This window comes from Vigna angularis, chromosome 11 (assembly GCF_016808095.1).
Source record: "Vigna angularis cultivar LongXiaoDou No.4 chromosome 11, ASM1680809v1, whole genome shotgun sequence".
Taxonomy (NCBI): Eukaryota; Viridiplantae; Streptophyta; class Magnoliopsida; order Fabales; family Fabaceae; genus Vigna; species Vigna angularis.
Genome location: NC_068980.1, coordinates 21,633,746 through 21,656,490, shown reverse-complemented (window position 1 = coordinate 21,656,490; position 22,745 = coordinate 21,633,746). Strand labels below are relative to the sequence as shown.

The 22,745-nt window shown below is 31.3% G+C and overlaps 1 protein-coding gene across 2 annotated transcripts; it reads left to right on the top strand.

The window, feature by feature from the left end:
- Positions 1-453: 453 nt before the first annotated feature.
- On the top strand, positions 454-5,914 carry LOC108332458 (DAR GTPase 2, mitochondrial). Of its 2 annotated transcripts, XM_017567724.2 has the most exons (9): positions 454-549; positions 670-885; positions 966-1,070; positions 1,617-1,694; positions 2,242-2,398; positions 2,575-2,645; positions 3,945-4,041; positions 5,183-5,388; positions 5,505-5,914. In XM_017567724.2, the coding sequence occupies exons 2-9, from the start codon at positions 718-720 to the stop codon at positions 5,754-5,756; spliced, it is 1,134 nt and encodes a 377-aa protein (XP_017423213.1). In that variant the 5' UTR covers positions 454-549; positions 670-717; the 3' UTR covers positions 5,757-5,914. The 2 variants fall into 2 exon arrangements, with proteins under 2 accessions (XP_017423213.1, XP_052727173.1); XM_052871213.1 differs by having other exon boundaries at positions 458-885; positions 5,625-5,914.
- Positions 5,915-22,745: the final 16,831 nt, after the last annotated feature.

The following is a 22,745-nucleotide window of genomic DNA, read 5'->3' as shown; positions in this document are numbered from 1 at the left end:
TTTATATAATCTGTAAGTTAAAAATTATTTTTAAATTATATAATTTAAAGATAATTTTTTATTTTTGGATTGTACAATAAAAAAGTTAAAATGAAAATTTTTGATATATGGTGAGAGAAAAATTTATGTTAAAGAAAGAAGTTGCCCTCAAGATGTCTTTACAGAAAGATTTGGTTTTAGACAGGATAAAATTTCAAAACAAAATTAAGTTTAATGTACTTTTTATAATAAGTTTAAATATTAAAAGGGTTCGAAGTAAACAATCAAATTAAGATTATATCATTATATTAAAATTAAGTACTTGGGAAAGAAAAATAAAAATAAAAATAAAAAGATAAAATTAAATATAAAATTGATCATACGTAAATTAATTTACAAAACTTATAAAATTTTCCCAACATTTTAATTTAATGTGTGTAAATTGATTTTAGGTTATAAAAATGTTAATCTTAATTTTTTTCCCGGCCTCCCTTGTTCTTGCCTCGACTCTGTGAAATCCCACCTCAATTCCAGACCACATTTCAATCTCAAAAAGCAAGACAATTCCAGGTTCCACCACAATCCCTATTCTCAGTTCAATATACAAAAATCTGAGCTGAACCTCAATGAGGTATGGAGAGAAACGTTTGCAGGGACTGAAAATAATAATTTTGCACTGATTGTTCATAGTGTATTCTCCTCATGAGAACATGAGAAGCATGGCAGCCACATGAGAATATGAGAAGCATGGCAACGACGATTTTGGGCAGACGAATTGGCACAGTGTTAAAGGAAGAGCTGAGAAGTAAGGGAGAATGGTGCGATTCTTTTATGGCTGCCGCTTTTCGTGCTATCGCAGAAAGAATCCCGTTGGCGAATCTCGTCGTCGAAGTTAGAGACGCAAGGGTCTGTTTCTCACTTTTTTTTAACCAATCATTCGTTTCTTTAACTTGTTCACACACTTTCCTATTCTTTTCGTTTTTCAGATTCCCTTGTCCTCCGAATGCGAGATACTCAGAAACTACCCACTTCCCCAGAAACAAATCATAGCGCTCAATAAAATGGATCTTGCGGGTGCATCGAATGTGAAGGTAGGGCTTCTTTTTGAGGGAACATATGTTTTTAGTCTTTGCATTTTCGTCTAATGTGTTCAAAATTTCTAAATTTTATATCCATGTCACATGTTGAAATTAAAGCAAACATGTATGGTTAAAAATTGAAACATTAATTTATAAAATAAATAAATAACATAGGGCTGTTAGAGTACCTTAGCGTTTTTCTTCTGGAATGTGGTTTTCAGTGTGTTTTGTTGCAGAACATGGTAGGAGAGAAAATTGAAAGTGGTGATAAGAGAAAATTAAATTAAATGAGAAAAGTTGTTTGCGAACAAATTAGTAATGTGCTTCTACATAGAAGCTCTCGAGGGAGAGCTAAGATAAGTAGAGTAATCAATAATGCCATGTAGTCTAACTTGCTAACCAAATTTGTAGTTAAACCAGTAAACTATTCTAACAAATTGATTACCGGAGTTTAACCAAAACTCAATTAGATAATTATTTCGAGAGATTAGTGAAATTGTATTACTTTTATTTACCAGTTAATGATTTGTTTGTTTTAATAAATGTTTTTGTGAATAGGCATGGGTGGAATATTTTAGCGAAAGGAATTGCATATCTTGTGGAGTCAATGCTCATAACAAGGAGGACATCAGACAGGTAAACTGTTTGTTCCTTTTTTGTGCATTCTACCAAAGAGCCTCAGGAATGAATGGTCTTTTTATCATAGTTTTGGCATTGTTTATAAAATGTTAAAGCATATGGAACCATGTTTCTAATTTTGAATCTTACTGCTGTTTACAACCATGTTTAAATTGGTTTGAATAAGTTTCTGTAAGATGCACCTGTAGTTTAGTCTGTAGCACACATGAATAGTACTGAGAAACTGTTTAACTCTTTAATTAGTAAGCACAACATATCAATGAATCATTTTTACTGTATTGCTGCTGCTCATTTGTCCTTTGTTCTCCTTTAAGCAGTAAGCACAACCTATCAATTAGAGGTTTCTTTTGGAGCTTTCTATTTGACTTAGTGACTTTTTATATTTGGTATTGAAGCTCCCAGTTCCTACGCTTCTATTGGTAAAATGAGACAAATTTTGTCTCAGTTTCTAAAAGGTTTTCCATGGAATGACGAGCGCAATTATTTGCATTGTCATATTTGTTCATGAACTAAATTACTAATAAGGATATTTGCTTTTAGTTAGCTTCTAAGCCTTATACAATGCCAAGTGAGAGAACTCAAGAGAGATGATCAATGTGACAATAATTATACCGCTACAGTAATGTTAATTGGGATTCCAAATGTTGGTAAGTCGGCAATTACCAATGCTTTGCATCAAGTGGGGAGAATCAATGCAGCAGGTATTCAAATTATTATTACAATTCTAGTAGAGTAGAGGAAGCTAAATGACATGCTTAACTCATGAGAAACACTGGTGGATATATATATATATATATATATATATATATATATATATATCACAAATTTACTGTTTTATCTTATAGATTTTTTTTCTTGTTCACTGTTTATTTTATAGAAAAAGGAAAGCTAAAGCATGCAACTGTCAGTCCAGAACCAAGAGATACTAAAGATATTCGAAGTTTTAAGGTTAGCCATTTGGTTTTCTTTATATATTATATTATTTTCCATAATGTGAACTATCAGTGTATAACTTTTCTGTTATGCTGTCTCATTCTACCTCTGGTAATTTCTTTTAAGAATTTGATTTTCATCATGTTAACAGAACAATAAGTGATGAATGATAATTTATACTCTTGGTAGGTTTTTGGTGCACAGACTTGCTCCATCTAGGTATCTTAGGTTACCAGATATCTAATATGCTTGTGAAAGATGCTTATGTTAGGTAAGCTGGTAAGGTTCTTTAATGAAGAGAAGAAATTTAACCACTTAAACCACCTAAAATAAGGTCTAGAGTAACACTTTTATATTAACACTTGAACCTCTGATATAAATTTTTTACAATAAAACATATAAATAAAAATAATGCAATATAATAAATTTATAAACAAGTTAAAATTGAAATTATATTATATTTTTTTTCTTCATTTGACATAAGTGTTTTGATTCTAAATGAAAGATAAACAATTGTATTAATTTTTTATGCAATAGCAACGTGTATTGATTCTTAACTAATAATAAAAATTATACTTTTTTATGTAGATCATAAATGGAGAAAAATAAATATACATTTTATTACAAGATTTTTTAAATATATTAATTTGTTAATTTTTTCATAGATAATTAAAGTAGAAAGTCATTTAGTTAGATTAAAGTTAGCTAATTGGCTGTCATTAAATATGTTAGTGTTTCAAGATAGTGTGAACAGTAGAATTAAATTGTATTCTAGTTGTATATTTAGTTTAAGTTTAGACAACATAATCTCCTATATTGCCAAATGTTAATTTGAAAATTTCAGAAGAAAAAACTAAAGATATGCCTCATGGTCAAACAAGGAAAATGATTATATTGGGAAGTGTGATGATTAGTTTTTTAAGTTGTCTTATGTTGTCACTTTGTTGGGCGACTTTTATTCTTTTTGTCAAAATTGCACATTCATGAAACTATGAATACCAAAAATGGATTTAAGTCTATCTTTTTTTCTACCACGCCATCTACCATATTGGTATGGCAGATTTTGTGGCTCACTGCCATAGGCTGTTATTGATATCCATGGTGCTTGATTTAAAAAATAATTGAGAATGTAAGTTTCCTGTGTTTAGTCGTGTAAATGTTTAGAGAAGGTTGATGTCTATTGTGCACTTTGTTGGCCTATCTATGCTACTATGATCTTCATACTTGTTTCCCTGTTTTGCTTCTTGTTCACTCATACGTGAATTAGTACATCTTGTGTATTTCTCACTTTTGAAACCTCTGCTTTCCGTTCAGATTGGTAGCCATCCCAATATTTATGTGTTAGACACTCCAGCTATTTTATCTCCAAAGGTTCCCAATGCTGCTGTTTTATCTAAATTAATTTTAACAGGTACATTTACTTGATTTTCCTTTTTCTCCGTTTCTTAGTATCACAGATGAAAATATTAGTATATTACTATGGACGAGGAGACCCACAAGAAAATATTATGAATAAAATCATTTGAGAGAAAATTGGGATTCTCTAAAATAAGAGTTAAGATAAATAAAGTAGACTGTATTTGAGAGTAATTTAGAGAGCTAGAAAACTCCCCTCATGTTCTCATATTTATATTGACAGGATTCTAATACAATGTGTACAGGGAAAATCAAAGATCATGGATACTTAAGTACAAAGTTAGGCACGGCTAATAGGTACAAAATATAGCATTTTCCCAATACAACTACTTCCTAACTATATTTAAAGAAAGATTTTTAAAGATATTTTCTCCTAATACATATGGAGATATTGAAAATCATTTTTATCTTAATAATTCACTATTTGCAACAAAGTCCTAATGATGTTAATTGATCAATGGAGGGTAGTCCCACAGTTAGCAGTATCAAGAATGATTTAAATTTAAATGGTATGCCATTGCAGATAATATATTAAGAGGACATTGTGGCATCATTTGATTCATGCAATTGGTGTGTTCTTCACGGAGCATTTTGTGATGGCTGTCTATGAAGTATTTGTAGAAAAGGTGGCTCAAATTTTGTATAAGTGTTCCAAGGGCTTATGCATTGATTGGGCTGAAATGCTCACATTTTTTATGGGTGTTACGTTGCCTCTTTAAATTGTTCTGCTCATGGTAGCTGCTATTTATGCACGATGAGGGCATGCAAAGCTGCATTTTTATATTTTATCGTGTTCATTAAAGTATCGGGTTTTTCTTGTTTAGGGACCTTTTCTTTCTACAATACACAATCATTTCCTTATAGAAAGATGTAAAATGCACCATACTACAGCCAATATAACCATGCCTTGATATTTTCTTCGTTTTCTACACAATGCACTCCTTCAACTTTGCATCATCTTATATATCTTGTTATACAAAACTAGTGTAGAGTAATGTTCATTTCATAAGCACATCATAACTTCCAAGCGAACTAAATTTCAATAAAGAGTAATGTGTTATATTGTTAGGTTAGCTTTTGTAACTTTTAGATTATCTGTTGTTGTCGCTCATACCTTCATTTCAATCTTAATCCAGGAGCTGTTGAGGATTGTTTAGTCAGGAGAAAAGAAGTTGCCCAATATTTTCTAGCTATACACAACTCTAGTGACCAATACAAGAAATGGGCAAAACTATATATGAAGGATAATGGTAGATCATTCCTTAACGGCACAACAGAACAGTTGACTAGCTCCAAGTTGCTAATGAAGTACAAAAGCCAAACCCCGACAGATCACACACAGGTATCTGTAACATATAGTGTATTATGTTAATGACCATATAATATTTTCTACTGTATGATTAAAACAATAGTAATTGTAATCTCTCAATGTTTGCATTTTAACTTTTGGTTTCCCAGGACTGCATAGTGCAGGATGTTCGACGGATACTTTTTGAAACAATTTCATCTTTGGAAGGCGATATAAAATGCGAAGATGAAATGCTTGCTCTCATTGATAGACAGTTTAATGCCTTGCAGGAAGCTTTCCATATTTCAGTTGAATGTGAAGAAGATGCTCATGACAAGGTTGCTGGGAAGTTGCTTAATCTTTTCCGTACTGGCCGTATTGGACATTATATTTTAGATCATTTTCCTGGAAAGATTCAATGATTACTTCATGGAGTAGCTGGTAATTTTGTTCTTTCCATTTCACCTCTTTCTTTTAATTTGTTGTAACTATTTTGGTTAGGAGTTAGGAGTACCTTAAGTGTATGTATGGGTGTCAAACTATTGGATAATTCCGTTAAGATCTTTTTCTTTCTTTAGCAGTGAACTTGGTTGAAAATTATATAAATACAATATATAAATATATTTTACGAATTTAAAATATATAAATGAAGATACAAAATTAAAAAAAAAAGAGGAGAAAAACTTCCAAATTATATAAATTGAAAGAGAATAAAGATTCAATCTTACATACTAGTATTTTACCAGGACAATGCGCGGGACTATTTTAAAAAGTATTATTTATTATATAAATTTAAATTTATTAAAATATAATTCAAAATTATATTAATATTTTATTTTATAAAATTGAATAATAATATTTTATTATTTATTGTAGGAATGTATTTAAATTTTTTATATTTATACATTTGTAATAAAATATATAATTTCACACATAATTTATTCAAATGGAGAAACTAAATTCAAACTAATTTTAATAATTATTAAAAGTTTATTTACATTGTATTTATAAATAATGTTTTATAATTAATAACTTTCCTAAATAGTTTTTTATAAACTACTTATGTATAATTAAGATTATTAAATATGTTTTGAAATTTATTTTGTTATTAAATATTTAAAGGTAAAAATACTACAATAAAAATAGACAATAAATATCAATATTATTTAAATCAATTTCTAACATACACACGCATATATCTATATATATATATATATATATATATATATATATATATATATATATATATTATTTATCCACATTTCTTTTAGGTTTAAACTCTCCCTTGATCCTCAAGTTTGTATGGAAATCTCATTTGGGTCCTCATGTTTTCATCTGTCTCAATTGGATCATATTTTTTGTAAAAATGAGCACATTGTATCATAACCGTTAAGTGGTGTGAGACGGCGTTAAATTGATGTGAGCTGGATTTTTTCATTTACTGACGTGACATTGTGCACTAAAATTGAGTGTTTGTTGTGTTTTATCTAGGTAGCCTACGAAGCCCTAACATTTAAGGGCATCTCCTCTCATCCAAAGTATATTTTCGTGTTGGGGAAGGAGAGGAGGAACGTCTTTCATGTTTCGTCTTGGTGAAGCACACCTGCTGTCTCCTCACATCTTCGGTTTCCAAGCTATTCTGCATCATTCAAACCTTATTTTAATGTTTTTCAAAACGGGATAGTTTGATTTTGTAAAATTCAAACTGAAGTTAGAGTATATCCATAGCCAGAGGAATGGAAAAGTAACAGAGATCTCACAGTAAAATAATATGCAAGGGAAAACCAAATAAATTTGAAGACTCAATCCGTGTTCGATGTAATTTTAGTGGCAGAAGAAAAATGGGATTGAGTTGAAGAAGGTGAAAAGTGTTGCTTCTGCGTCATCTGCCTGCGGGCGGCTATGGAGGTACCAAGCGTGGAAGCCAAACGTATTACAGTATACAAACAAAATCAAGCACACCAGCAGTCAAATCAAAAAACACAACTCATTATCTATTGGATAAAACATTATCTATATTTCTTATTGACAAATATGAACTGTGGCTTCCCAATCTCATTCTCTGTATATATATATAAACCCACCTTTCTATTCTTTCCCAGTAAACCAGTTTCGTGCTTTTCCATTTTTCATCAAACATTTCGACACACATTTTTCGCATTGGTTTATTGAGTTTTAGTTTAACTAAGATGAGGCCTGGTGCGGAGTTGTATTTCTTTCAAGAACAGCCAAGGAAGGTGATCAATGGTCCTCGTCCTTCTCCTCAATCCCCAATTCCAATTTCAAATCCCTAATTCTGATATACCTAAAATGAATAAAGGATACTTATGCCACATCAGCACTATTTTTTTAATCAAAACAGTCCACGTAAGTCATCAACACACATCATCACATTCTCTGTGCACCACGTCGTCTTAATTTTAACGCCGTCTCACACCACTTAACGGTTATGGTACAATGTGCTCATTTTTACAAAAAATATGATCCAATTGAGACAGATGAAAACATGAGGACCCAAATGAGATTTCCATATAAACTTGAGGACCAAGGGAGGGTTTAAACCTTTCTTTTATATAATTTTATAAAATAGTTATTAAATTTAACTATGAAATAAGCTTTCATAAAAATAGGATTAAATATGTTTTTAGCTTTTAAACAATCACGCAATTATGATTTTCATTTATATATATATATATATATATATATATATATATATATATATATATATATATATATATAATTAAATATGTTAGGACTCTTATATTATTAGTTAAAATATTAAAGTGATCTAATTAATTATATTTATAGCTGAAAACATATATGTCATGAATTATTAATTGTATAGATATGTATCTAATATTGTAATTTAATGAGGGATTAAATTATGAATATTGATTTTTTAGAAAAAGTAATTGATAGAGGTTACATAAAGGGGATATTATTCTTGTTTCTTTCTCTTCATTCCTATCAAAAGAGAAAATCAAGAGGAAAGCTAAGATACTCTATAATTGGAAGATCAAATATCTTTGATCTACGTTGTTTCCAATGTTAATCCAGGTATGCTTTCGCTTATTGTTTTATGAGGTATTGAGGATTGCTCAATTAGTGAAGGGTTCAATTGCTTATTTGTTATTGATTTGTATGAGTGCATAATCTATAGCTAAGTTTAGTCGATTGTCAATGATATTAAAATTGTTCAATGTGAAGACAAAAAATGGGTAGACTAATAAGAGCTTCACATAATTACTTGAGTTGTTGAGTGACATGTTTCCTTAAGGTAACACATTGCTAACACACAATTATGATTGGAAGAAGATATTGTGTCTGATGCAATGGAAGAATATTGATTCCATGTTCCCTAATTTCTCTAATGATTTAAGGAACATTAGGTTTAGACTTGTTATAAATGGAATGAATCCATATGGGAACTTGAGTAGTAAACATAGCTCGTGGCCTATGATGTTAGTCATTTAAAATTTACCCCCATGGTTGTTCATGAAACACAAATATGTGATGTTATCCTTGATGATCTCGGGTCCAAGACAATTAGGAAACAACATTAATGTTTATTTAACCATATCAGTTGAAGATTTAGAGATGTTATTGGAGGAATGTGTTGATATGTTTGATGGTACACTGGTAACTCCTTCAAATTGCATGCCATGTTATTTTGTACAATAAACGACTTTCAAGCATATAGTAATTTAAATGGCTACAACATTAGGTCACAAAGCATGTCCTATATGTTAAGAAAGCACATGTCACCATCAACTACATCATGGAAGGAAAACAATTTACCTTGGACATCAGAGATTTCTTAGTACAAACCATCCATATTGTAAATTAAAGAAAGCATTCAATGAGTGTCAAGAAAATAAATTAGCTTCAATTTCTTTAAATAGATCACAAATATATAGTGAGTGAAGGAAATTAGGGTTGTGCTTGCAAATATGCAAAAATGGCACTTCAAGAAACATATGGATGAAAATGTCAATTTTCTTTGATCTCCATATTGGAGGATGCTTGATGTGAGATATTGTATAGATGTTATGCATGTAGAGAAATATGTTTGAGATAGTATTATCAAAACACTCCTCAATATTCAAGGCAACACGAAAGATGGTCTCAATGCTCGTTTGGACTTGGTTGAAATAGGTATAAAAGAACAATTAGCTCCACAATCACATGGTAAGCGAACATACTTGCCTCCACCATGTCACACATTGTCTAAACAAGAGAAATTTTTGTTAGTTTTTATGTGTGAAACATTCATCAGGTCTATTCCAATTTTAAAAGACTTGTATCCATGAAAGATCTAAAATTACTTGGGTTAAAATCTTATGATTACATCTTTCAATGTCAAATATACTTTAATAAGATTATGCTTATTTTTTAATGTAATTTGTAGCAAAGTTATCAACATTAAGAAGTTGTATCAGCTAGAAAATGAGGTTGTGGTTATATTGTGTTAGTTAGAGATGTACTTTCCTCCATCATTCTTTGATATTATAGTCCACTTGATTATTGATTTAGTCATAGAAGTTAGAATTTGTGGTCAAGTATTATTTCGATGGATATACTCTATTGAGCGATATATGAAGATATTAAAAGGGTATGTAAAGAACCGATATTATCCTGAAGCATCAATTGTTGAAAGATGTATTGTAGAGGAAACTATTGTTGAAAAAAAAAATGCTTGCGATTTAAATTTTTTTATCAACAACAATATCAAATGAATTTAAATCTAACTTGTTTTCCTGATTTCAACAACCTTTCTTTTTTGTTACGCAACCAAGTCAACAAAGATCATCAATGAAAATTTATTGTCATTACTCACATCAACAAATTTTATGTGTGGATCGTGTGGCTTCAACTTAATCTCAACAACACTAGGTGCATTAGGATGCTTAACAAGATCATCAGTAATCCTCATAATCTCATCTTGTGGGCAAAAATCTACATAGGAAGTAGTTGACTCTACTGCTCCATCCTTAACAAGTTCAACAACACAATTAGTAAAATTTATATGTCTATCAGTAGACATATCAACGTGATTTGATTCTATAGTTGGTTGTTGATATGATCTTTGCATCTTGATGTCATTCACATCAACTATCATATTCTGCAAGCTCTAATCCATGTCCTCCATCATTTTCATCATTTCAATATTATGCTCAACCATCATATTTGCAATGGATGCTTTTTCCTCTCTTTGGCCGAATGCTAATGGTGCCTATAAACACTCCTTTAGCTTCTAACTGAGACCAATGAGGTTGTTTTTGCAAGATATTAAAATGATAAAGTAAAATCACAAAACAAGTCAAGTAGAAGTAATGGTTTTAGATCTCATGTTTTAGTCACTTTTTTCTTGATTTTTCTTTTGCTCTTTTTATTAATCTCATTTCTATTTTTTCTCAATATTTTTCTAGCACATAAAAAGAACCACTACAATATATATTCAACATATATTTTGCACTTGAACAATAAGCAATTTAAAAAGAAAAGAAACCTAATGGAAACAAAACTAGAATATGATACTCAACAAAACACAATGGAAACTAACTCTGTGAACTTGGTAATGATTTACAAACAAACATGAACTAAAAAATGCAAATAAAAAGACTTAAAGGATGCATATGTTTTGCAAATTTGAAAAACAAGTCATAACACCTTTTTTTTGTGATTTTTCAAAGGTTAGACTAAGAGATAATGACATGTCAAGGGCTAAAGATGATTCTAGAAAACATGCATGGATTTTGAAAATGGAAAAGACTCAAACAATATCAAATGAATCAACAAAATGATGAAGACTCAAACAAAAATTAAAAAGCACACAAAATATGCTTGTATGGAAACTTAATCATGAAAACCGAAAATGATAAAGCAAGGGGAACCAAGATACAATAAAAGAAAATATAGTTAGACAACACAAAATGATAAAGTAAGGGGAACCAAGATACTTAGGTCTTGAAGACTAAAATGACCAAAGTTCTTGATACCAAATGATGACTCCTCCTCTAAGCTATAGGTGTGAAGTACGATGGAGAGGTTATGGTAGGTGAGAAAGCTATATGGAAATGGTGAAGTGATGTGCATATGGTTAAGATGAAGTGGTGTTTGGGTGGTCGTGAGAGAGGTTATGCCAAGTCAAGAGGAAACCTAAAATAGGTGTTCTAGCCTAAGTGTCTTTAGAGAGAAATAATGACACAAATTTGGAAACACTTATTTACTAATCTCAAAGTGCTTTTTACATCGGGAGTGTTAAGACAAAATCTTCTATAAGACTTATATGTCTAAACGCTCTCAAGTTTTGAAGTTTAATCAAATAACATTAAACGAGACAAGAATCTGAAAATGCTCACACCAGAATAATAGGATAGGCAAAAACACGAGTGCTAGGAACAAATCCCCAATCATCCATCAACATAAAAAAGCCTTAGGAAAACACTTAGGATTATAGGAAAACGCAAAACAACTTAGTGAAATTATCTATACACAACGCTAAACGACTGATAAGTCAAAGCGTTTAAGAGAGTTATGCTATATATGTAAGCTATATTGTACCCAATGATATTAAATTGAACTATTGAAAAGAGAAAAGGTGTCAAGACAATGTCTCTGACTAAACCCTCTAAAAAGCCTTAAACAAATATCCAAAAACTTATAAAAGAATAAACGTGTTAAACGCTCTAGCTCTAAAAAGGAAATATCCCAAAAAGCGTTTACAACAGACTAAACGATACCATAAGTTGAAATCTTTACATCGTCCAACGATGAAGTTCTTAACGTTTGGTATCTTAAAGAAAAACTTAAATGATAAACGCTACCTCAATGGTAGAAAATATAAAAAAAAAACACTTTGTTGTTCTAAACAAGCATTAAATGTCATTAAATGCTTAACTTTAAAAAATGACAAAAGTGTTAAGAGATAAGACATATATGCTGCATGCACAATCTACTTTATTCTATGCAAATAATCTACTACACACATCCACATGCTTTATTTGAAATATATCAAAAGTGGATGTTAGAGATAAAGAAGACATTCATGGAATGTTCTCTTCATAAGAAAACATATCTAAAAGATTGTATAACCAACTTCGAGCAAAGTACTGAAAAAGCAAGCTTGCTCTGACAAGTTGACTTTAACCAACGGTTGTTTCACATGCAAGACAACAAATACACAAGATTAAAGACTAAGAGCTTAGTCTAACGACTATATTTTGATAAAGAGGATACCGTACAATGAAAATATCAATTCTTAGAAAAACAATTAGAAGAAAAGCACAAAAAAACTCAAGCTCAAAGAGAATATCAGAGAAGAGAAAAAGAAAAGTTAAGCAATACTTTCGAGCTTCATTGTAATATTTTCTTACTATTGTAAGAAAAGAGAAAAGAAAAAAGAGAGAAATACCAGCGAGTCTATAGATTGTATTCTATTGAACACATATCCTCTCTATGAGAGTAATAGTCTAAACGACTTGTAAGCAATCAATTGATTTCAATTCTAAAGAGAATTAAAACACTTGTTGTGAAACTCAAACGATTTAAGGAAATCTAGGCAACGTATAAGAGGATACCAGGATTGTCTAGTACCAAGAGTGGTGAAACTCAACCTGTCTAGGGTAACAAGAGTTATTCACTGGCTTGTATTTGCCTCTTTTGTTCTTTCGTTATTTTTAGTTGTAGAGAAGCTTATAAACTCTTCTTTTCTTTATAGTACAAGCAATGTGGGACTTCACATAGCTTGGACTTAAAAGAAAAGAAGAATAAATATACTTTCTCCTTTTGTTGCTTGTAGTGCAAGTAAACATGCATAGTTTATAGCTTTTGAATTCTAGATAGGAAGCTTATAAACCTTTTAGGAATGGAAGATTTAAGTGATGTGGGACTAAGATTCCTTGGAGACGCTATTGGTCAGCTTGGGAAGCACTCCAAGTTCCACATCCCTTAAAACTTGTCACTTAATCCATCCTAGAGGTTATATAAGAAGCCTAGGGGTCTCCTTTTGTAAACACCTTTGATTGAATGAATATAAGAGTGATTTGAATTCATTTGCTTATCTTCTTTGAGATAGAATTTTGTCTCTAAGTCATCTTTTGGGTCTTATCTTGTGAGAAGTAAGTGGCGATCCAACCTTGGCACTTATCTTGGATCATTTCAAGTGGCGTGTCCTTAAGTTCATAAGTTCTCTCTTCCTTATCTCTTCCATTTTAAATATTTTCAATTTCCATTTCTTAATTGTCATTAGAACATTTTTCTCTAAGCATGTTATTCCATATCATTGACCCTTTAGGCAAAAGTACCTATCGTAGGCATTTGAACAAGGAAAAAAAGAGAATTGTACTTAGCATCTTGTAGCAATAAGTATGTCTTATATAAACTAAATTATATTTATATAAAACTTAATTGTATATAATATTTCTAATAATTCCTCTTCAAAAGTCTTTTATGGTTCTCTTGTGTTCATTAGAACAGGAAATTAACACTTTAGTTAAAAGTACACTACAAGTATAATTTTTTTACTAATTTATTTGTTGTTATATAATTTAATTTTACTAAGTTATACTAGTCACAATTTTAATGTACGTTAACTTTTACAAAGTGGTTGAGGCTTACTTGAGGTTGCACGAACAAAAGATAGCTTCTAGAAAGAAGTTGCAGTACATTGAGCCAATTGTAAGTGGTTAATCTTCAGACTATTGAAAAGTTATCAAATTTATGACATTTTATGAATTTAACTTGCAATGCTCACATCAATCGGGAACCTATGAGGGTTGCTATTATGTTATAAGGCACATGCATAAAATCATATCCGCAAACATGTTGACTCATGGGATACATTAATATATACAAGTTTTATATATGGTACAAAGCATAAACAAATTTGTTGTTTAAAAAAACATCACATTTTATATCAGTTAAGGCTAATATTAGTGTAGAAAGTGTCATTTTCTATATTGGTTGAGGTCTTAACCGGTGTAAAAAATGATTTTTCATTACAAAATTTTCTTTTCCCTAGTTGACTTTCTATATTGGTTAGTTCAAAATCGATATAAAAAATATAGTTTCTATATCGGTTCTAAAATCAGTTAAAAGATAATTTCTATATGGATTTTAAAATCGGTACAAAAGGTGGAAACTTTTTTATACCGTTTGTATTTATACTAATTTTAAAATTTATAAAAAAAAATTTCTTAACCGGCGGAAAGAGACTTTTCTTGAACAATATGTGATAATTAGCTTGTTAAATTCGATTATTGAAATCAAACTTTTCTAAGGACTGAATAATATTTTATCGGTCAATTAACGAAAGGATGGACACCGAATTCATTTTTATTATAAACAAAGTTAAAGTCCGATGGGAGGTAAATCCCTTAAATCAATAAAAAAGCTTATTCATATTCATAATTTATTTATATCTATTTTTTTAAAATTTGCAAGTCAAAAACCATTTCAACATGATTCCCAATAAATATATATATATATATATATATATATATATATATATATATATAATTAATTTTCTTATCAAATTAGAACGACTTTACGAGTAAAGTTTATATATAATAAATTGTAATTTTTTATAATCGATTAGACATTAAATAATAATAAAATATTAATATTATATTCGAACAAATAAAATGTATAATAAGGTGTAATAACTAGTTTTACTAATAAGTATATTATTAAGTTTTGATGAATGTATATTCTATACTATAATAAGATAAAATATTAAAATAATAAATGAATGAAAATTTAATATTTTACTAAAACACATTTTATATTATAAAAAAACTAATTAAAATAACAAATAATAAATAAACCAATTAATTTAATATTTATTAATGATGATATTGTATATTATGATAAAATATGATAAAAATAATAAATAAATAAAATTAATTAATTTTAATATATGCTTTTTTCAAAATATAACTTTATTATTTATTAAAAAATTAAAATATATTGTTATTGTAATTTAAATTTTTGTAACTCTATATTTTAAAATTTATTTCGTATCAATCATGACATATTAACACTGAGATATAGATAAATATAGATCTTTGTATGTTCCATTGTGTTACCAATCAACATATATAAATAAAACTACTATATATCCGTGTTAATCTCGCGTCGTGATATGAGACAATATGTTTCAATATCTTTCTAAAAGAAAACTTGCTATTAAATTATATGCCAACTTATCTACACAAAAGAATAAACACTTAATTTCATTTCATATCCTATTATTTTTTTTATATTTTTTTATATTATCTCTAAATCTTTATTAGTTAGAGCAAGAAAATGCCCACTAATAGTTCACACTCAAATGAACCTAGTTCTCCTCTCAAATAAGGTTTTTTTCTATTATTTTAGTTATTTTTAATCTGTAGGATGTTTACCAACAAATATAAAGAATTTGTCAGTAAAGTATGTTTACCAGCAAATTACCAATGGATAGAAATTCGTTGGTAAGTTAGTCGTTAGTAAACTTTATTGACAAATGTAGAAATCCGTCTGTAAATATCGATGATTAAAAATCTGTTAGTAAATGCATGATTAGATCTCCTTCTTTCTTCTTTTCTTTCTCTTCATGTTCCTTTATTTGTTCATTTTTTTCCTCCTTACTATTATTAGACCATCATGCCACCATCATCACCTATAGATCATTTTTATCTTTGAGGTTTCATCCTCCTCTATTTGTATGTCTCTTTTTTCATCCTCATCCTCTACCTCCTCTTCAACATCATCTTCTAACTCTAACAACTACCATCAACGTCATTAGAAATCTTGACATTTGTTACTGGCTAGTCTTTGCATCACCACCGCATCATCACAGCCACCATGTCACGTTTGCTCCTCCTTTTTTTCATCCCCTTCTCTTCTTTTCTTCTTCTCTTGTTTTCTTTCTTTTCCTACTCATCTTCTCTTAATATAAAAACACTCAGTAAAATTGAATGAAACTTTACCACTCAAGGTGTCTATAGATTTATAGATGGAATGAAATGATACGTAATTATAATCATTAATTTCGGACAAAAACATTTATTAATAATACAAATTATAATTTATATCAATACATTTTACAAATAGATTTGGTATCAACCAAAATTTTTATTTATAAATTAAAATGTGAATTTTGTAAAAGTATTTAATTAATAAACTCAAATATACAAATAAATTTATTATTGCGGATAATATTCTATTAATAATATTATGGGTAATTAACGAAAGGTTGGACACTGAATTCACTTGTTACTTTGCAGAAAATTCGCAATTACATGCATCTCATTTTTATTATACACAAAGTTAAAGTTCAGAAGGTAAATCCCTTGAATCTATAAAGAAGTTTATTCATATTCATAATTTATTTATATTTATCTTTTTAAATTTGTAAGTCAAAAACCAGTTCAATATAATTCCTAATATATATATATATATATATATATATATATATATATATATATATATATATATATATATATATATATATATATTCTATCGGTCAATTAACGAAAGGATGGACACCGAATTCATTTTGTTACTTTGCAGAATGTTCGCAATAACATGCATCTCATTTTTATTATACACGAAGTTAAAGTCCAGGACCTAAATCCCCTAAATCAATAAAGAAGCTTATTCATATTCATAATTTATTTATGTCTATCTTTTTAACTTTGGAAGTCAAAAACCATTTCAACATGATTCCTAATTTATATATATAATTTTCTTCTCAAATTAGAACGAATTTACGCGTAAAGTTTACGTTAGAAATATTATATCTTTTATCTTTCAGTTAGTTTGTTATTATTTATTATTTGTATTTTGGGCTTAGCCTATATTTTTTCAATTATAAATAGAAAACCCTATGTGTGTTTAACACAAGGGAGATTAATCCCATATATAATTTTCACTATATTTAACATGGTATCGGAGCAAGTTTTTTGATCTCTTTTGGCGGTCTTTCCTGTCTGTCGGTGGCCAGCCGTCATGACCGCCGGCAGCCCCTAAAAATTTCATAAGATTCATTTTCTCTTCTTCTTAAATCTCAGCACCCAGAATCAAAGAGAGAAGTCTCCTGGGAACCACTGCCTCCTCTGAACCAGTCGCCGCTCAATCGATCGCCGCTCTTTACTGCTATCGACCATACGCCGTCGGCCACCGTCACAGTTTCGACGGGTGAACAGCAGATGTGGGCCGTCTCCTCAAGCGCGACCTAACCCTGATGGTCGCTGTCTTTGTCTCGTCTGCATGCGCTGTCACGCGCCTCCACTCTCCGGTAGATCTCGGACGCGTGTTCATCACGCGTTGCCTTCTCGGTGTCGGTATCAAACCGCGCCGATGCCAGTCGTCTCACCGAACCTCCCTCTCTCTGTTCAGACCTTCCAGAGTAGCCATTGCTGCCATCGACGTCTGTCTTCTTCTCGCCGCATGCTTCCGCATCTTCGGACCTCCTTCTTCTTTCTGCGTTTTTTTGTGCTTCGTTTCCGTCGTTGATGCACCAGCGTCTAGTCCTATCTTTTCTGCTTTCGTCATCCTTCAGCTCTGTCGTAGAGGGTTTCGCCTCTGTGTTGCTGTTCTTGCCTTGTTCTTCCTTTCTTATTGTATCTGCCGCACAGATCTGCTGTATTTATTGCCTCCTTCTCCGCTGCTCTCCTTAATCTACTTTTGAAGTTGAAGTGTTTATTGCCTCCTTCTCCGCTGCTCTCCTTAATCCACTTTTGAAGTTGAAGTGTTTATTGCCTCCTTCTCCGCTGCTCTCCTTAATCCACTTTTGAAGTTGAAGTGTTTATTGCCTCCTTCTCCACTGCTCTCTTTCATCCACTTTTGAAGTTGAAGTGTTTATTGCCTCCTTCTCCACTGCTCTCTTTCATCCACTTTTGAAGTTGAAGTGTTTATTGCCTCCTTCTCCACTGCTCTCTTTCATCCATTTTTGAAGTTGAAGTTTCACAAGCTGTTGTTTGTTCATTGACATGTGATAACCCATCTCTGTTTGCCTCACACAAATCATCTAGTTCAAAACCAAGTTCAGTTACTTCAAGCTTGGTTCATACAATTTGTATGCTCCAGCTTGAGGGGGAATGTTAGAAATATTATATCTTTTATCTTTCAGTTAGTTTGTTATTATTTATTATTTGTATTTTGGGCTTAGTCCATATTTTTTCAATTATAAATAGAAAACCCTATGTGTGTTTAACACAAGGGAGATTAATCCCATATATAATTTTCACTATATTTAACAGTTTATATATAATAAATTGTACTTTTTTCTTATAATAGATTAGACACCAAATAATAATAAAATATTAATAATATATTCGAACACATAAAAAGTATAAAAAGGTGTATAAACTAGTTTTAGTAATAAGTATATTATTAAGTTTTTATGAACGTATATTCTATACTATAATAAGATAAAATATTAAAATAATAAATGAATTAAAATTTAATATTTTACTAAAACACATTTTATATTATAAAATCAACTGATTAAAATAACAAATAATAAATAAACTAATTAATTTAATATTTATTAATGATGATATTGTATATTATGATAAAATATAATAAAAATAATAAATAAATAAAAATAATTTATTTTAATATATGCTAATTTCAAAATATAACTATTATTTATTAAAAAATAAAATATATTTTTATTGTAATTTAAATTTTTTTAACTCTATTTTAAAAATTATTTCGTATCAATCATGACATAACACTAAAATATAGATAAATATGGATCATTATCTTTTCCATTGTGTTACCAATCAACCTGCTAAAAGAAAACTTGCTATTAAATTATATGTCAACTTGTATACACAAAACAATAAACACTTAATTTCATTTCATATTCTATTATTTTTTTTATATATTTTTTATATTATCTGTAAATCTTTATTAGTCAGAGCAAGAAAATGTCCACTAATAATGCACACTCAAATGAATTAGTTCTCCTCTCAAATCAGGTTTTTCTCCATTATTTTAGTTATTTTTAATCTGTAGGATGTTTTACTAGAATGGGTAATTAACCAATCATGGATTTTTTGCAACTTTTATTTTTTTTATTTGGATGTTTAAATTTTGTGGTATTGTCTAAATCAGACACAGAATTAGTTCTTCATTTATTTTTCCACATACATAAATTAATTTATATATATATATATATATATATATATATATATTTTGTTAGAATATTTATCCTATTTTATCATCATTATATTGTGTTAAGGGTTATCCTATTTATCATGATTATATTGTGTCTAGGATTATCCTATTTATCATGGTTATATTGTGTCTAGGATTACCCTATTTATTATGATTATATTGTGTTTAGGGTTACCCTATTTATCATGTACTTTTGTATCAATTTATTCTTATAAATAGAAGATTATGAGAGAGATCAATTAAGCTCTCTAGAATTATTTTAGAGTTTAAGTTGGTATCAGAGCCATAGAGTCTATCCTAGCGAGTTCTAAGTGGGCATTCTATTCTTCTATTCTACCCGCTATCAGGCCGTTATCGGACCATCTAATTTCTACTATCACGCACGAGATGTCTATACCTCGGCGTGAAGGGAGTGTGTTGGAAGTCCCACATCGACTAGAGATAAGGCCAAATTATAATATATAAGTGAGGTGCAAACCTCACCTTACAAGCCAGTTTTGTGGGATTGAGTTAGGCTTAAAACCCACCTTCTAATATGGTATCAGAGTAGGTTGTCTGAGTCTCTTCCTACTCTGTCTTTGTTGCTGTCGGTGGCCCGTGGCTACCGCCACTAGCGGCCTTAAAAATTTCATATTTTCTTAAATACCTCAATGAGCAGTCTTGTTCTGGTTTCTATCTAGTCTCCAAACCCTAGTTATTGTCTGCAACTGTCTAGTACAATTTGTCGCTGTCTGGTGCTATTTGTCGTTGTCTGACGCCGTTCGTCGTTGTCCACTTGACACTATTTTTCCACTGTGAGGAGCTGTTCACATAAGTTTGTCACCATCAATTTTGTTCCCTGCCATTCTAACGCCGTCCGCTAATGCCTGTCGCCGGCCACCACCATAGTTTAGTTCGACGACCAATGGATCTGGATCGCCTCCTTGAGCGATGGTCAATCCCGCTCGATGTCGAGGGTTAGTTCTCATCCAGGCACCACCACGCACGCCACATTTGTCCGACGTCTGCCGCCACCGTCATGTTTTCTCCGACAAAGTTAGGGGTTTTGTCGCCTTAAGGAGTGTGACCCATCCTGGGTGGTCGATGCCTCATTCTCCTCCTTCCTATTCCAATGGCTGAGTCAAATAGCTCCACTGTCTCTGTCATTCCAAGTCTTGATCACAATCCTTCTACGCCCGTTTCTCCACATAATGAGATCATCCCACACAGGGCCCTAATGGATAGTCCACCTCCCCAAGACAATGGTGAATCTCCTACTTCAGATTCTTCTCCCTTGTCACCTCCTCCCACGCCTCCTGGTGAAAATTATTCAGCATGGCCTATTGCCCTCAGAAAAGGTACTCGTTCCACTCGAAACCCTCATCCCATTTATAATTTTTTAAGCTATCATCAATTGTCGCCCTCCTATTTTTCTCTTTTATCCTCAGTGTCTCTGTTGTTATACCCAAGAATGTGAAACAAGCACTTGATCATCCTAGATGGCGACAAGCTATGATTGCAGAAATGCAGGCTCTTGACCATAGTAATACTTGGGATCTGGTGCCCTTTCCCCCAGGCAAAAAGGCGGTTGGTTGTCGATGGGTGTATGCAATTAAAGTCGGCCCTGATGGTGAAATTGATCAGCTCAAAGCTAGGCTTGTTGCAAAAGGTTACACTCAGGTTTATGGTCTTGATTATTGTGACACTTTCTCTCCTGTAGCCAAGATGACTACTATTCGCCTCTTCTTTGCCATGGCAGCCATTCGTCATTGGTCACTTCATCAATTTTTTCACTATATATATTTCAGTATATTTTATACAAATATAAAATATTACTGTCATGGTAGTTTTCTATCTCTAGTATCATTTGGTAGATGACGATGAAATCCAAATAAATAAGTATAAAGATTACTACCCGTTCAATTTTAATACATTTGTTTTTCTGAAAAAAAAAAATATCTGTGTGAATTCGATTGTATTGGGATAAGTATAAAAATGGTAATTTGTGTCCATTCCACCTTTATTACAATAAATAAAGTATAAAACTTTGGGAAATGATACTTGAACAACAGAATTTGACAACATTTTGACATGGGACAGGTGTCAAAATGGTAGTGGTCCACATGGAAAATGGTTTGAGAATTTTTAATGACGTGGAAAGAGAGTTTGCAGAGAGGTTTGAAATTTCGGGGTTCCATTTCCAGTTTTCACATTTTGAATTTGGGACATTGGTAGAGAGAGAAGAGAAGCTTGAGAGAGAGCGGGAACCCTAGAGTGAGAGTGCGTCTTCCTCCGACAAGCCACGAGTGCCGCCGGAGTCCGTCTTCTTCCACCCAGCCAGTTCGGATTCAGGGTCACCGCAGCTCTGGCATTGGCAGACGAAACGAAGAGGGCATCGTCTTCCCTCCGACCCAGCCAACTAAGGGCGCGTTTTGAGTCTCGATTCCTCCCACCCGCTTCCTTCCCTGTGCCGGACCCTTGCGGTGGCCACTGGAGCATCGCCGGACCCTTTCAAGGTATGGTTTAGTGTGGGTTGAAGTTGTGTAAAAGATTTAGTGGTTGATGGCAGTTTTGGGTGGAATATATGAAGTTTTTTTCTAATTTTTTTAACCATTTACTGGTTTAGTTCTTTTGACACAATTATTATGCCATTTATATACAATTTCATGTCCAAGGAACCATTTTTTGTAAAACTCATGGTGCAGAAACTGTAGTGGTAGCAAAGACAGAATAAGTGAGGACTTCAGACAAATATTTTGCACAATCAGGTCAACTACGTTGCAGGTACAACACTTGCACACTCCAAGCCAACCAAACTTGTAAGTTTTTAATGCTTATTTCTGCAAATAAAAATTTTATTGTTTCATTGATATGTTAAATAACATTATTTGTATTTTGGACTTTGTTTGATGTTGGTATGATTGTGGAGTTATTGTTTTGAAATTTATGGAGTTGTGGGATGTCACTAAGGAATACGAAAGCAACACAATGCCCACCTACAAAAATGTAAGGTATAAAAATTTTCATTTTTGGGAGCTTTGATAGAAGATGTTGCATTTTATTGATATGTTGTGCATTTATCTCTTTGCAGGAGGAACTGCAAAAGGTTAGGGAGAAATATGTTTGTGATTGGATCTTGGATGTGGACAATGTGCTGAGGGATGAAGTGTTGCAAGATTTAGGCCTTATGTAGATGTTGTTGAATAGGGATTTTGGCAATATGATTGATGTTTTGTTTACAACCTTTTGAATATGTATTG

Excerpts from the sequence above, each read along its gene's own strand:
- LOC108332458 (XM_017567724.2), top strand. The coding sequence starts at position 718 with ATGAGAAGCATGGCAACGACGATTTTGGGCAGACGAATTGGCACAGTG. Across the intron at positions 886-965 it reads TCGAAGTTAGAGACGCAAGG|ATTCCCTTGTCCTCCGAATG; the intron begins GTCTGTTTCTCA and ends TTCGTTTTTCAG. Across the intron at positions 1,071-1,616 it reads CGGGTGCATCGAATGTGAAG|GCATGGGTGGAATATTTTAG; the intron begins GTAGGGCTTCTT and ends TTTTGTGAATAG.